This window comes from Anguilla anguilla, chromosome 1 (genome assembly GCF_013347855.1).
Source record: "Anguilla anguilla isolate fAngAng1 chromosome 1, fAngAng1.pri, whole genome shotgun sequence".
Classification (NCBI taxonomy): domain Eukaryota; kingdom Metazoa; phylum Chordata; class Actinopteri; order Anguilliformes; family Anguillidae; genus Anguilla; species Anguilla anguilla.
Window position 1 is genome coordinate 30690139 of NC_049201.1, and position 16455 is coordinate 30706593.

At 42.0% G+C, this 16455-nt stretch overlaps 1 protein-coding gene across 4 annotated transcripts; it reads left to right on the forward strand.

Annotated features, from left to right (window-relative positions):
- Window positions 1–1508: 1508 nt before the first annotated feature.
- LOC118214993 (nesprin-1-like) lies at window positions 1509–15926 on the forward strand. Of its 4 annotated transcripts, none has more exons than XM_035395318.1 (15): window positions 1509–1736; window positions 2177–2441; window positions 3141–3307; window positions 3784–3946; window positions 5780–5967; window positions 6745–6895; window positions 7216–7398; window positions 8378–8515; window positions 9005–9196; window positions 9583–9811; window positions 10406–10528; window positions 11166–11380; window positions 14151–14363; window positions 14497–14555; window positions 14945–15926. In XM_035395318.1, the coding sequence occupies exons 2-15, from the start codon at window positions 2382–2384 to the stop codon at window positions 15174–15176; spliced, it is 2313 nt and encodes a 770-aa protein (XP_035251209.1). In that variant the 5' UTR covers window positions 1509–1736; window positions 2177–2381; the 3' UTR covers window positions 15177–15926. The 4 variants fall into 4 exon arrangements, with proteins under 4 accessions (XP_035251209.1, XP_035251216.1, XP_035251225.1 ...); XM_035395325.1 differs by having other exon boundaries at window positions 2264–2441; XM_035395334.1 differs by having other exon boundaries at window positions 2301–2441.
- The last annotated feature ends 529 nt before the right edge of the window (window positions 15927–16455 follow it).

A 16455-nucleotide genomic window follows, 5' to 3' on the forward strand; every position in this document is an offset into this window, starting at 1 on the left:
ATCTACTCAGCCAATCACGTGGCAGCAACTCAACGCATTTAGGCATGTGGACATGGTCAAGACGATCTGCCGAAGTTCAAACCAAGCATCAGAATGGGGACAAAAGGTTATTTAAGTGACTTTGAACGTGGCATGGTTGTTGGTGCCAGACAGGCTGGTTTGAGTATTTCAGAAACTGCTGATCTACTGGGATTTTCACGCACAACCATCTCTAGGGTTTACAGAGAATGGTCCGAAAAAGAGAAAATATCCAGTGAGTGGCAGTTCTCTGGGCGAAAATGCCTTGTTGATGGCAGAGGTCAGAGGAGAATGGCCAGACTGGTTCAAGCTGATAGAAAGGCAACAGTAACTCAAATAACCACTCGTTACAACTGAGATATGCAGAAGAGCATCTCTGAACGCACACCACGTCAAACCTTGAAGCAGATGGGCTACAGCAGCAGAAGACCACACCGGGTGCCACTCCTGTCACCTAATGAAGTGGCCGGTGAGTATATATATATATATATATATATATATATGTAAGCAAGGCTTACCTTGCCTATTTTACCATAGGGGAAACACTGTTATTATCTGTTGCTATATGCCTCTACATATATTATTTGATAACTGTGATGATGAGTGCCATTGTTTTTTTGTTTTTCTAATGGCTGTCAATTACATCACTATGTGGGAGGATATATATACCTCCCCCTTTTCTTTTGTTCTGTTGTTGACTCTGAGGAAGGTGCTTGTCAAAACGTCTGTCACCCCCCTGCAATAAATGTGCAGACCTTACGAGCGCTCCAGTATCTTACTTCGGGTAGTTTATTTGAAGTGCCCAGGTAAAAAGCCTTGCTTACATATATATATACAGGAAAGGGCCTTCCCCAAACTGTGTTGGGGAAGCACAGAATCATCTAGAATGTGATTGCATGCTGTAACATTAAGATTTGGCTTTACTGGAACTAAGGGGCCTAGCCCTAACCATGAAAAACAGCCCCAGACCAAGGGGTGTCCAGATATTTTTGGTCATATAGTTTATCTTCTTATAGCCTCCACTGCTTTGTAAGAGTCAGATATCTTCATTTTCAAGTCCTCAGTCAGCTGCTTAGTAGAGCCCATGGTTGTTGAGAGTAAGCATAACACTGGGAATTTAAAAGGGTCAGAGTATTTATTACTCTGGAACTGTTACCTGCGTTAATTTAAGGCTGAACATGTCAATCAAGTTTTAAGACCATTTTTAAGAAGAAGAAAGCAAAAGTATTCATGGATCAACAGGAAGGATGCCCAAACCTTTGCACATGCCACATTTATGGTTTTATTTAATTCAGAAAATAAATAGTAATTGTGCATTTAATGTTCTTTTTTAAAACTTGTTTTCACTTAGAGATTCAAGAAAACAAGCAATTTCAGATCTTTAAGGAAGTGGTCATATTTTGTACTCGGTTGCAAATCTTTTGCATACGATGCAGCCCATAGACATCACCAGAGGCTGGGAATCTGATGCTTTGTCTATGCATCACTAGCTAGTATATATCACTCCAGTAGTGCTGTGATTCACCAGCATTGGCACAGTCCCTTTAAGACAAGCAAAGCATTCAAAGTGCTGCTGAGGTAAACAGAAACCTTTATGCAAAGTGAGGCCTTCTGCAAGTCAACTAACCCGTTTGTGCAGCATCCGGTGTGCTGCAGAAGCCAGTAGACCACAGGAAGCCTGCAGCTCTTGAATTTATGGCAGAAAACTCTTAGTGCAGGTAAGCAGTCAACATCCTCTATTTTTCGTCAAACTAATATTAAGTAAGTAATTAGTAACAATGAAATGTGTTAATTATACAATATATAGCAGCCGAAATAGTAAGGTTGTGTTCAGACAAAACTGGGTCATTGAGTCATGCAGGGTTGACACTCTTCTAGTAACTGACCTATTTATTTTGTTTAAGAAGTGCTGCTGTCATACCATAAACTTATATCTAGAACATTCTTTCTTTTTGTCTGAATACACCTGTCGTGAGATGACATTTATTTGATGTTTGTGCATATAATTTAGTGTTGGTAGTGCCTTTTTATGCATCCTTGTGTGTGTCCGTGAGTTTTTATTTCTGCACCAGATTTTCCTTTTTGTTGTTGTGTTTCGCTAAACTTCCACACATTTCTCATTGTGGTTTTTGTTTCTCTGTGTGTTTATGTTTCTTAGTATGTCTGTGCATGTGTGTGATTCTGTCTGCTTCACAGAGTGCCTATCTCTCTATCTTTCCCTCTCTGTTTTTCTGTGTGTGGTTAGTCAGCCCTCCCCGTCTCCTCTCTATTCTGTTTGCAAGCTCCTAGTGAGTAACTGAACAAGTGGGCTGTTCCACCCTGTTTTACCCTGGGCTACACTGAGCTGAGTGATTGTCACCCAGATGGAGAGCGAGGTGTGGGGGGATATCAGCATAGAGGAAATGATTGAAAAACTGCACAAGGTAGGAGCTGCAATCCAGGCTCACATCGCATGTAAGACCTCACATACCTGTCAGCCACAGAGCTGCTTCTTTACATTACAGGCATTTAGCAGACACACTTATGCAGAGCAACGTACACAGCTTTTGCTTCATTTATGCAGCTTCATTTATGCAGCTGGATATATACTGAAGCAGTGCAGATTAAATACCTTGCTCAAGGGTACAACAGCAGTGCTCTACCTGGGAATCAAACCCGCAACCCCTGTTTCGGTTACGAGGCCTGTTTCTTAACCATCATGCTACAATCACACCCAGCAAAACTCTTTCAGAACCAAACTCTTTCAGACAATACATAGACTTATTTACAAAGTGTATCCAAAGATACCATCAGGCTTAATAACGTTCCCTTCGCCCTGCACATCTTTGTTATTTGTCCTTTTGTGAGCAAGAAAAAAGATATCACGAATGTACAGTGAAAGTGTAAGTGTAAAAGTGCTGACTTTATTTCAGTCTTTTATCTGTATGGTATTTTCGGTTCTGCACCAACTACATGTATAGCTTGGATGCTCATTGGACTATGGGCTGAATGAAATCAATTTATTTTTTACCTCACTTTGACTTACAAATAAATCAGAGCATTATTTTTTGTCTGCACAAACAGTTTTAGAGAAGGTGAGGGCATGCAGAGGACTTGCTCACCCATTGCGTTTCCTATACCAGGACTTCCAGGAGGAGATGACGGTGGTTTTGGAAAACAGGAGAAAGCTGGAGAGGGTTGGCTCATGCTTGGCCCAGGTCAGCCGGGAGGGCATGACCTCCGAGACCCAGCCCAATGCGGAGGGGACTCGTGAGCACTGGCAGCACTTGCTGAACCTCAATGGGGCCAGGTGAAGTCTGGGAGCAGTGATTATGCCGCCAAAAAAGTCCTCAAAATACCCTGCCTACATTTGATTCCCCAATGCATTTACTCTCATCCCCCTTGATTTTTTCCACAATCACTACATGTAAAAAAATTCCCTAGCCTGGAAACAGTTTACAGGGCCCTAGTGTGTTCCGTTCTATGGGGCCATAGGGAGGGAGCATGGGTGGTGATTGATGCAGAAGTGCACTTTTTTACCCCCACAATGATAACCCCACATAATCTGGAACTTATGAATACCTTTACCATTTACCATTTACCTGTTTGTGGACACATAGAATTGAATGATGTATCTCTTATCACAGATACAAATTCATAAAATAAATACAGGGTATATGGAGTATTGAGTGTTGTAGCAATGATACCTCCTTGTGATAAGGTGAAGGTGTTAACAATGCCTCCTTCTGATAGGGTGAATGTGTTAAAGATACCACCTTCTGATAGGGTGAAGAGGCTGCAGAAAACACTGATTGCTGTGGAGCAACTGGAGAAGAACATGAGCAGCCTCCAGTCCTGGCTGGCCCATATTGAGACCAAGCTGTCTGACCCCATCACCTATCATACCTGCGACTCCCAGGAGATCCAGAGGAAGCTAAGCCAACAACAGGTGGGACGCATGTGCACACATACACAATCACACACATGCACATATACAACACAAACATACACGCCAGCCTTATATACACATGCACATCTTAATGCTGAAATTTTAAAATGGTGAAAGTAGTATAGTAACATAGCTCTTGCCAAATACCTGACTATTTAGTCTGTATATAGAATCTCTGTGGTGTTTGTGACTTTTGACCTGTGTCCTTTGCCCTCTGACCTCTCCTTTCATTTTGTATAAGATTAATGGAGGGACATTAAGGAGCACAGCATAGGAATAGGAGCATAGCACATACATGGGTTTCATTCCAGTTTCTTATTTTACCCATCCTCATCTCCTCAGTCCTCGCCTGACCTGGAAATCAGTCAATGTCCACCATCTTTAAGGACATTCCAATCTGTTAAATTGTTCTTGGAGGAGTGAGGAGGCTCGCAGAGAATGCTTCAGTGAGGATATGCAATTGCTTCCTTTGTGGAAGCATTTTTTTTTTTTTGGAACACGTGACATTGTATAATTGATCGACCTCCCCCGTCTGTCACATCTGTAATTGACATGGCTTCAAACTGGTGATGCTTGACTGAGAAAGGGCCTCCATTTGCCTAATACATGCGACCTTGATTCTTTTGTCCTTGTATTTTCCTTGCGTCCTTTACTTGCGTCCTCTGTTGGGTGGAACTAAAGTGCAAGGAAAGGACACGAGGAAGAGATGCAAGGAGTGAAAATATGCAATTGGAATGAGCCCATGGATTCTGTGACCCCTACCCTCTCCCCTCTTTTTATACAGCATATCTATTGGGACTATTGCAGATAGAGATTCTAGAGATCCATCGGACAATCAAATTTATTTTCTTAAACTCATATTATGCAGTCTCCTTGTCTATCCTCAACCCCGCCCACCTAACATAGCTAGCTGGTGTCACGGAGGAAAAGCAACTCTAGTTCTTGAACGAGCCCTGCCAGCTTGTTTATTTGCTTCACTTTATCTGGGCAGGTAACTAGCTAGTAACAAAACCTCTATGGTAATCCTATCCCAAACCACAGGCTCTGTAGCCGCAACAACCCCCGGCACTGAAAATAGCGCCATTCCAGAAACGTTCCCGTAACATTTTAAAATAACAAATACAGGTAAAGGAGCATGAATGTGGCAAAAGTGTAAAAAAATTTCCAGTGTATCAGAGATATGCCTCAGCATGGTTATTTTATAATTTTTTCAAGGTAAAAATCCAGCATAGTATGCCTTTAAGTACTGTATATGTACAGTATATAATATAGGAGAGCATCAGATGGACAGATAATAGATATGAGACAATATTAAAGGTATAAAAATTTGGTTCTTTAATTATTGCACCACCTAGAGGCCAATTGGGTTTATATTGCATGTAGCCTCCAAGTAACCCGACTGGACTGCCTGAGTTCAAGTCTATCTTTTACTATCTCACAAGAAATTGTGAAAATGTGGGAGGAAAATAATAATAATAATAATAATAATAATAATGTTTCTATCCAATGGGCTTGAAACCACAATTATATATAATTTAATACCAGAACGTCCTGGAAAAGCAGAGAGAACAAAAAGAACACAGTAGGAGTTTTGTATATGTCCAGCCTGTTGAATCTGTGGATGTCCATGCAGGTATGGTGTCTGTGACCCCTGAACTCAGACCCCTCTCTCCCTGAGGATCCCCAGCAGGATCACAGCAAAAGCATGGGGACTCTGACCCCTGACCTTTCTCCTTCCCCTGAGCAGGATTTCCAGCAGGTCAATGAGGGGCACAGTGCCAGCAATGGAGTCTGTGAACCTTGACCTCTGACTCCTTCCATCCGTTTTTACAGGATATCCAGAGAGACATCGAGGAGCACAGCACAGGCATGGAGTCTGTGCTGAGTCTCTGTGAGGCCATGCTGCAGGACTGTGACGTGTGTGACACTGACACCCAGTTCGACTCCATACAGCAGGCCTCTCGTACCCTGGAGCAGCAATGGAGGACTGTTCAAGCGACATCCGCACAGAGAATAAACCAGTAAGAAGCAGGCTCTGGCAGCTGTGTTAAATCCCTGCAGCTTTTCACTGTATCACCCAGAGGGGTATTTCATAAATAGGGATTAAGGAGATGGTTTGCATTCAGGAATATTTTCAATTGAATGAAACCTGATTGGAGAAATCAAAATTTCAAAATATTAGTGAAAGTAAGCCCTCTAACTCCTTCATCTTGTTTTTTTAAATGCCATCTTGACATCGCATGATTATCATAATGATCATATTTTATTTATGACTTGTACAGAAGTTATTATTTTCAAGAAAAATTTTAAAAGTTATTTACGTGTGCAGTATAATAACTTGAATAAGGAGACCATGTGACAGTCTGTAGCAAGGCCAATTGTCAACCGACATTCAAATCCCCCTTGTGTGGCTAAGGGTTTGATTCCCCACCATAGCACTTTCTGTACTGTGATCCCATCTCTGTTTGTAACCCTGCCTGTTTTTTAACTGCTTTCCACTGTGGAAAAATGGTGAAGAGGAAAAATGTATAAGGAGTTAATTAAGATAGAATAAAACAAAATAAATAAAAATACAACTCAGGTGCTGTAACATGCAATCTTAAAAATGATGTATGTACAAACAGAAAGTTACTGCTTTAACAGTGCAAAAAGACAACAAGGGCAAGGTAGTGATGTCAGTGATGAGCGGAATGAGCGTACAGCATGCAAACAGCCAATACAAAAGCTTTAGAGAGGAAAAGAACAAAGAAGGGACACTGTTTAGCCAGGACCTTCATGAGAAGATTGTGTGCCTGCAGGATCAAGGAAACTGGGAGTTTGTGGGAGAGGTTCATGGAGGACTTTTCCTGCTTTGAGGACTGGCTTCAGGCCTCTGAGAAGATGGCTGCCTTGCCCAGTTCCTCTGGGCTGCTCTACACTGCAGCCAAACAGGAGCTTAAGAAGCTTAAGGTATTACCAGGGCCAAGTGGATTGCATTGTCAGTTACCACTTGCAGTTGGATCCTCCCACATGTCTCATGTAATCTCAATTTTGTAATCTCAGTTTTTGTAATTTTGCTATTAGGATGAGTGACCAAGTTGTGAGGAGATTAAATTCAGCCCTGTTAAAGAAGTACTGATTGTTACATAATATTATTCACAATTGTTATGAATATGTTTTCCATGTGAAACATACGAGAAAGTGTGTCAGTTCAGAAAAATTAACTAACTCAGGTTGATATGAAGCTGTGTTGGACTATGTGTATGTGTGCATGTGTGCGTATGTAACAGGCCCTGGAACAGCAGGTGCAGGGGAACGTGACCCAGCTGGACATAATCATCAGACAGTACCAGCATCTAGAGCGAGAGGACCGCACAGATGACTCATGCCAGCTCCGGGACATGGTGCATGATGGGAAACAACGCTGGGAAGCTTTGAATGATATGGTAGCCTCTGGTCTGCATAGACTCAAGGTACCAATCAGCAGAGGAGCACCCATGTTCCATGTCCATCTACAGTTTAAATCAAGACATGTATATGGCTTTTAATACAGACGTGTTCTTTTAATTTGTGTATACTTTTTTGTTTTTTTCATGCAGAAATTAGCTTTTAATAAAGATCTGTGCACTTGACAGAGGTAGTTCTTTTATTAGCTTCACCAGGGGGGTGCATTTCTTTAGTGGGTACAGAATATTTCTGTGGTTAATGCTTCAGAAAGGTGTAATGAGAACACCCCTTTCCCCAGTTTTTTTTACTTCAGTTGTTACTCTCTAACTGTGCCTCCATGAAACATTACATCTGAAGTGTGTGTTTGCTTTCAATGCACCTGCCTGCAACCCACAGACTGTTTTAGATGTTACTGTCAATACTGTGCTACAGGACAGCGATTCTCAATTAAATGAGTGGACAAATACACTTTAATGAATACAGTTCAGCTCCTAGGAACAGCACTGCCATTGTACTCTTGAGGATGGCGCTTAACATGAATTGCTTCACCATTTTACAGCTGTACAAATTGATACTATGTAAAAAAAGATGTGTAAATTGCTCTGGATAAGAACATCTCAAAAATGCAAAACATGTAATGTAAATATCTTACATTGCAACTGGTATACAGCTGGTAAACTCTTGGCTCATCCACAATTGCCCCTTCTCAGTGACCATGGGTCATGATTGACTTGGAATCTCTTTATTCTTAAAATTAGAATATTTCTGCTTTGGGCTCCACATTGTTTCGCACTTGGCTTGCAATTCTGATGTCCTGTCTACCACATCCAAGCCAGTGTCTGTTTTTTCAATTCCACATTCCAGACAAAGGGTCATTCTTTCAGTAGCCAGGAGGCGTTAGCCTGAATTTCCTGCTTTTGTTTGATCTCACGTCCACTCATGTTCACTTTTTCTTCATCTTAAGGCGTGGGCTAAACCCCAAGTCCTAACTTCTGTGTCTTGCAGGAGTTCATAGGAGTGAGGGAGGCGTTTGAATCAGCCAGAGATGCAGTCCTAATATGGGTGACCACCATTGACCTGCAGCTGACCAACATTGAACATTTTTCCGAGTGTGACCCAGAGGATAAATTTACCCTGTTCCAGGTGGGACATACAATGCAGAATATGTGTATTATACTTATCCAGTAGCCTCACTTGTCAGCTTATGGCACTATGAGCCTGACAAGGTTCTGTTGTGCAATAAATAAATATAGCTTCACTGAATATACATCTGTCTATATTTCTTCCTTGATAACAGATCACCACCAAGTGATACGTTGGGAAGATAAATAAGAATATAAAGGAAAGTTGATAGCTTCTTAAAATATGTACACGTCACTTGTAAAATTTCCAAAAATGTCAGTTTCTCATCACTTACTCAATCCCATGTGTTGTCCTGAACATACATCTGCTAATATGTACCGCTATATAGATGTACTATTTATGAGGCTGCCAAAGTGGTTAATATAATAATATCCATTGATTCTGAATGCCATTTGTCTCGTCTATCTATGCAGTGTTTATAGAATGCTGTATTAAGACTCCTCGTATTTCCCACCCCCATTAAATCCTTTTCCTCATATGCTTTGTTAGGTATTGCAGGAAGAGATCTCTCTGAATGCAGGCAAGATTGAGGATACCATCCACCAGGGAGAGCTCCTGATTCAGAGGAGTGAGCCCCTTGATGCCACTGTTATTGAGGAAGAGTGTGCTGAGCTGCACAGATACTGCAAGGAAGTGTTTAGCTGTGTGGATTGTTACCAGGAGAAGCTCATTCGTCTGCCGGTAAATCACACTCACTCTCAAATGCTGTATCAGATGTTTTTATTTGGCTCATGCTTGCACTCTCACCCTTTTACATGCAGACATTTCCTCAAGTGAAATGTCTGCAAGTGAATTTTTCTGATTACCAAACACTGAAACTGTGTTTGCCGAGAAAGACACAAACACGTATATTTAACTGTGAGGTACTGTTGCCACTCTTGCTTTAGGCTTGCTCCTGTGGAGGCCTAGTTTAGGGTTGTCTGTGAAGCGTATTGTGACAATTGCTGTGAAATACGCTATATAAATAAAATTTGATTGACTGATTGATTGATTGAGGTAAAGTTAAGGACAAATGTTGAATTCAGGCCAGTGTAAGAAGCTCATGAGCACCCCCCTCTGGTCACCAGTTTGCAGTGGATGAGCATGGCCTTTCTGACCCGGAGGAGTCAGAAGAGCTGGCCGAGTTTCTTTGGAATGGATGTGTCAGTGACAGTCGCCTGGCTTCGCCCCCTTCCTCCGCAGTATTGCACATGCAGGGTGAGGATTCGGGACGAGGAAGTCCTGCCAGCGCGGACTCCATTCCCCTGGAGTGGGACCATGAATATGACCTGTCACACATCTCTGCTTTTCACTCAGGTCAGCCCACTTACTCTTCTGCCCACGGGGTTCTCCTGGGACTGGCCACTACACACTTTCCACAGAAACACTGTTCATCCTGCTGCAAAAACACTGATCATCCTGCCATAGAAACACTATTCATCCAAATACATAAACACTGTTCATCCTGCAACAGAAATACTATTCATCCTGCCATAAAAAAACACTGATCATCCTGCCATAGAAACACTATTCATCCAAATACATAAAGACTGTTCATCCTGCAACAGAAACATTATTCATCCAGCTACAGAACACTGTTCATGCTGCTACAAAAGCACTGGCAGGGCAACATCGCTCAGGACGTAAGACCGATTGTCTGGCAGTCGGAGGGTTGCCGGTTCAGACCCCGCCCTGGACGTGTCAAAGTGTCCTTGAGCAAGACATCTAACCCATAACTGTTCTGGTGAATGAGAGGCATCAATTGTAAAAGCGCTTTGGATAAAAGCGCTATATAAATGCAGTCCATTTACCACTGTTCATTGTGCTAAAAAACACTGTTCATTCTACCACAGAAACACTATTCTATGACCTTTCTCACAGAAACCCTTTTTTAAACTTTATTTTCTGCAGGTTATGTTGGCTCACTGGACACGTATGTTCAGCAGCCGCAAAAGTTCCTTCATACCAGTCACCTCTACTTAACAGATTGGTCTGATTTTGTTTACCCCACTAGTACAGAGTCAGGAACCACGGGTGAGTAGATCTTCTTTACTCCACATTCTGCAGGAAGCCACAAGTAGCATACTGTAGATACAGAGGCTGACTAAATGTTTTTCTTTGCTTTTGTCATTATTATGGTGCAGTTCTCTTAATTTAGCCAACATGTCAACGACATCTTCAAATCTAAATTTTATGGACAGTAATAAGAATGTGAATATGTCCATGTTGGTTCATGTAACCATATCAGACACGTGATCACGGTTTAGGTCAGATCTAACATTCCAAATGAAATAAATTAAATATAATTAAAATTCCCTATTGTTTGAGATTTTTCTTGCAACTGCATGCTGTTTTTGCAGGGTTCTTACCAAATGTTCATATTTCCTGTTTTTCTGTAAAACATCATTTTGTGACAGAGAAATACATGAATATGCCCACATCGGTCTATGTAACCATATCTGAAATACAAGCAATTATGTATGTGACCAGACCAATCCACAAGACTGGTGTGATCAAGTACATTTCTGACCATGTCAGTATATGCAACTGTGCTGGAAATGTGATCACGTGTGTGTGGGTGTGACCATGCCAAGCAGCAGGTGTTATTACTTGAGTACTTGACCATGCTGTAGGGGTGCTCAGACATGTACATTGCTGTGTTGTCATGTAGACTTGATCGAGCATTGGGAGCTGACCCCAGAGCAGGTGTCAATTGAGGAGCTCTGCATGAAACATGACCTGCATCAGGGGCAACAGCTGAACTCTCATGACCTACAGAGATTATGGGTGGGACTTGGCCTGGCAGAGGCAGAGCTGGACCAACTTCGGGGGTGGGACGTCAGAGCTAATCCCCAGACCACTGAGCTACACATCAGGAGGTTCAAGGTGATATAGATTCGGCAGAGCTCAAAAAAGTCCTCATCTTTGCTTCGATCAGTCATTTTGGAATCATCATTAGTGACTCAAGTCACTGCTGTGCTACCCATAACCATGTAAAGGGTGCTGCATTTGAATTCCACTACTATACTCACTTTCCAGTTTATTAGTACTACAGTATACTTTCCATACAATACTACAGGAGAGATAGTTCCGACAGATAAGAGATACCGGTAGTGCTATGGCTGCAGCCAACCTCCTTAAATAACCGTGGTAGCACAACTACTTCCTTGTCTCTTTTCGAGGCACCTTACAGCACAGTTACAGCAGTGATCTTCTTTATGTTTCACTGTATTGGATCACGCTATTATGGTATCACAATACCAGATCAATTTGTGATCTAGGCATCAGCCAGTTGAGAAAACCCTAAGCCACAGGAAGAGCAAAAGGCTTACTTCAAGGCAGTCACTGCTGGGATATGTCCTCCACTCTCTGAGTGGTAGGTGCAACCCCCAGCACAGTTGGTAACCCTATAGTACCTAGTACAGGTCTAGATAACACCCAATTGGCAGAGGAACAAAAGGGGGACACCTCTAAACATGGCCCTTGAGGTGGCAACACCCATTTTAGAATGTGCTACTACAGCAGATGACAAAGGATACTTAGCTGATCTGTATGTTGTTTCAAAGGCCAATCCAATGTGAGAGCCTTTGTTCGTCAGCTGTTGACCCAAAACCCCCCTCCCCATTACAAACAAAAAGCTGGTCAGTATTTCAGATTACCTGTGTCCGAGTGGCATACGTGCTCAATGCCCTAACTGGGCACAGAACACTAGGAGGGGGAGTAGGAGGATAAAAGCCAAGGTTGGTTCACATATCTCTCAGAAGTTGCAGGGTATATCTCAACCTGTCTGGGTCAAGCCACAAACATTCAGGGCTCATAGAAAGAGTGTGGAGCTCACTCTCTTTCTTTGTGTAATAGCCAATGAAATTACAACTTTCATAGAAAGGTGTTTGAGTGACACTGAATTCAGCGACTCAAAGGGAGGTATAGAAGGTTCTGCTAGAATAATATCAAGACCCTAGCTGGGCTCTGAGGAAGTTTTTGTGGGATGCAAATGTCTCACTCCCTTTATGAACTTGGAGATCAGTGGGTGACTGCCTAATGGTCTCTCTGCACCCATGGCACACCACGATAGCAGCGAGGTATACCTTCACTGTGGGAACTCCCAGGCCCCTATCAAGCAAAGACAGCAAGAACTGCAAGACTGTCTGTACTAAACAGGACTGAGCAATGTCCTAACTACAAATTTGCCAATCATCCAGGTAATTTAACACGTAAACTCCTAGCAAAGTCAGAGGTTCCAGAACTGTGTTCATCGGCTTTTAGCCAGGGAGAGCCCAAACGGCAGAACTATGAACTCGTAGGCCTCCCCTTCAAACAAACCTCAGATACTTTCTGTGTAAAGAGTAAACTGGAACATATAAATATAAGTCTCTCAGAGACCAGTTTGGGGACCTACAACTCCCAAACCGGGGAGAGGATTTTGAATGATAACTCTTTTAGAAAATGGTTCAGGCCATGGAGGTTGAGGATTAGACTATCCTGGAGTAGAACCCACTTAGCCATTCTTGTGGCCCTACTCTCCTCACAGCACTCATGGAGAGAAGGGAAGCTATTTATGATCTCAGGGCCTTTCTCTCATGCTTTCAGCCATGGTGGTAACTTGAATGACTCAGTATTTTGGTGGCCACAGATGGAATAAGAGCCTGTATCCCTCAAATCTGTTCTCTGGGCCCACGGAGGCTCCACCAGCCTCTGCCAGTTTGTCCTTCAGACTGGGAGAAGCAGCCAACACCAACCACAGACCTATCAGGAAGGCTGATAGGATCCACCCTCCTTAGCCACAGGGTGTTGTTGTCCAAATAGCAATAGAAGTAGCAATGACAAACTCCAAATAAAGTAGCACAAGCCAAAAAAGTGGAGTAACAGCAGAGCACTGAAGGAAGAGGCTGGATAGCTAGCTGCTCTGGGCTATTGAATAGCTGCGAGTATACATCTGCACAGAGAAACACAGAGCTCCAAAGATACTGAATGTGCTGAGAAAGCAAATAGGAAGTAGTAATGCTACCATAGCTATTTAAGGAGGCTTACCTGTACACTGGACTAATCAAGAAATTCTACCTCAGAGCATATCCTGCCAAATACCATAATGGAGTGATCCAATATATTGAAACATAACTCTATGGGAGTAATTACGAAATAGAAACAAACTTCATCTCTGTATGGCCTGTAGCCAAAACGGCTTCACAGCACAGGCCAGACATTCCAAAGATAATAAATTCATTATAATAAAACCTGACACTGTTGAATGCTTATTCTTCCTATTGGGAAGTTTTCTTATCTCAATGGTTTCTGGAGACTCAGGTTCAACCAAGTCCAATTGTTGTATTTACAGTTTTTCGGTAGAAAAGTGTCTTTGTGACAGTGTCTTTCTCTAAAAAGCACTATGCAAACAAAATTGAGTTGAATAAAATGAAAAAGAACACAATAAATATATTCTAGCATGGGTTTATTCTGTGACACCATGATTTGCTTGGCAGGATGATACCAACTGTGTCCCAAGACTGTCATTGTCCAGTAATAAAATGACTTAAGCTGGAACCTGCAACTACCAGGCCCAGCCTGTTCTTGTAGCAAGTTTACTGACCAAGACACTCGAAAAGCTGAGCATAGCTGAGCTTCTGCTGAGCTTCTGGTTGTTTTCTGTGGTCTGCAGAAAATCCATGCAGAGCTGACGGAGTTACGACTGATGGCTAAATTGCCAGGAGACCCGTCCTGCCGGCCGCTAACCAAAACAGAATCAGGGGACTGCCTGGAGGCAGAGGAGAAGGAGCACCACTTCAGAGGCCGACTTGAGTGGCTCCTGAAGGAATTTACCAGGGTCATCGGGGAGCTGGAATGTGCTCCAGACATTGGAGGTGGCTGGGAGGTCAGTAAGCCCCCCTGCTGACAGAATCAGCACTGGCTCTGTCAATTGTTCTTTGTTTTTGTGTTTCCCTTGCTGTTAGCTTTTGTCTGGACTGAATTTGTTTGGACTGAACATTCTCCATCTTTGCACACAGCCACAGTGTAAAGGCAGCTCAACACAGCCTGAACCCACAGTCAGTACTCAACAACCCAGGTACCCTGCTCTACCCAGTCACCTCTAACACCATTGATATAACAGCTACCAGCTTTCTTAGTCTTTCAATAGGCATATAGTCATAATCTCTAACGACCAACAAGGGATCACACTTTTCAGGCTGACGATCAAACTCAAGGTTACACATTGCAGTTCAAACAAAAACATTTGAAAAGGCATGTAGACAAAATGCACAGAATTTTGAAAAATACAGCTACATACAACTGTTAGGTATTGCTGTTAAAAAACAATGTTAATCCCTGTTTAACAGTCTTCCATGTGCTGGTAACCATATATAACCATATTCAGGGCCGGAGACCTGATTGAGAGAAGGCAATCATTCTCTAGTTCACCCAGCTTACTGTCCCATGGTTTGTTTTTGTGCTCAGGACTCACAGAGGTGTCAGTTCTGCCCTCTCCTGCTCTGCGTGGTATTGGCAGGCCTTCCTCCGGCGTGTGCTGTGGACCGCCCTGCCCCTCCAGTTCTTCTTCCTTGTCCTCCTCGGCCTGGCTTGCTTGGTGCCTCCAACCCAGGAGGACCACAGCTATGCCCTTGCCAAAATCCTTGTACAAAATCTGCACCCCACACTGTACTACACTCATGGACCACCACCTATATGAGCAGAGAGGGGACTGGCTATTTTTTTTTTCATCTCTGACAATTCTGTGAATGTAAGTCTACTTCAATCAGCAGCCAATCATCGGCAGGACGAAGCGCAGTATCTGGGGTTCATATTATCTGGTTCACATGATTTAAATTCAGTTGTTTTTGTCTTCAGTGCAGGGTCTTCATTGTTATATAAAATGGAGGGAAAACGAAACAAAAAAGATTATTTCATAGAATGCAATTAATTTTAGGACTGCTGAAGAGAAGTGCAGATGTAGATCTTTCACAGAACTGACCATTTTTGTTTGAATTGCACAATGAAATATTAAATATTATAAATCTTAAATATTATTTCAAAAATATTATGTTTGCGTTTTTGTTATGTATTTTTGTGTGGAATTATGATTTTTGAATATTTTTTAAAAAATGGCACCAGTACTTTCAACTAATTTGTGCAATAAGAGGAAAACAAACATTTCCCTCCTTATCTCTCAGAAATAACAGGAACAAAACTCTTGTGTCTAAAATATACAAACACTCACCTCAGCAGATGACAGTATTTATATTTGAAAGACAAATGGACTGAAAATATTGGTATCTGCAATAATCTGAAATACTGGAACAAGTATAAAAGAATATTCTCGTCCTCATGTAAGCATTTTATTCAGACAGTATTTACAGTTCTGTGAGAAGTGTACCCCTTATGAGGTCTTGTTTGTTAGACCCCGTAAGGTCTTCATTTTAATAATATTGACAAATAAAGAATGTAAAAAAAAAAAACCTCTGTAAAATGTTTCATGTTGCAATCATTTATATAAAATTATTGTATTATATAAAATGCAATATCCTTCTGCAGAAAAGTAACGGCCAACCTTTACCATCCCATGAAAAGGCATATGTAAAACAAGATGCATATGATTAGAAATCATTAGAGAATCTTGGAGCCTTGAATAAAGTTCAGAATCCTGTTCTGATTTGGTATTATCCATTGGTATTATCCATACAGGGTTGTGGTAAAACATCATGAGATCTTCACAAGAAAGATTATTCATGTTGTGATGACCCCTCCCACTCTGCTTGTGTGTGTTTTGCCTGTTTTTCCTGTTCCTGTGTAGGAGGTGTGTCAGGAGGAGGAGCCACACCTGAATTAACTCCTCCTGATTGCTATATAAGAGGAGTGAATGACAGTTCTCTCTCTCCCCCCCTGCTAACAGGGTTTTGTTTGCTGGTGTTTTTTTTGGTTTACTATTACTTAAATAAACCTGTTTACTTTAATTCCTGATTTCTTGTGTG

Bases quoted from the DNA above. Each gene is read 5' to 3' on its own strand.
- LOC118214993 (XM_035395318.1), top strand. From the start codon at position 2,382: ATGGAGAGCGAGGTGTGGGGGGATATCAGCATAGAGGAAATGATTGAA. The intron at 9,197-9,582 runs GTAAATCACACT...TCTGGTCACCAG, and splicing joins AGAAGCTCATTCGTCTGCCG to TTTGCAGTGGATGAGCATGG. The intron at 11,381-14,150 runs GTGATATAGATT...TGTGGTCTGCAG, and splicing joins TACACATCAGGAGGTTCAAG to AAAATCCATGCAGAGCTGAC.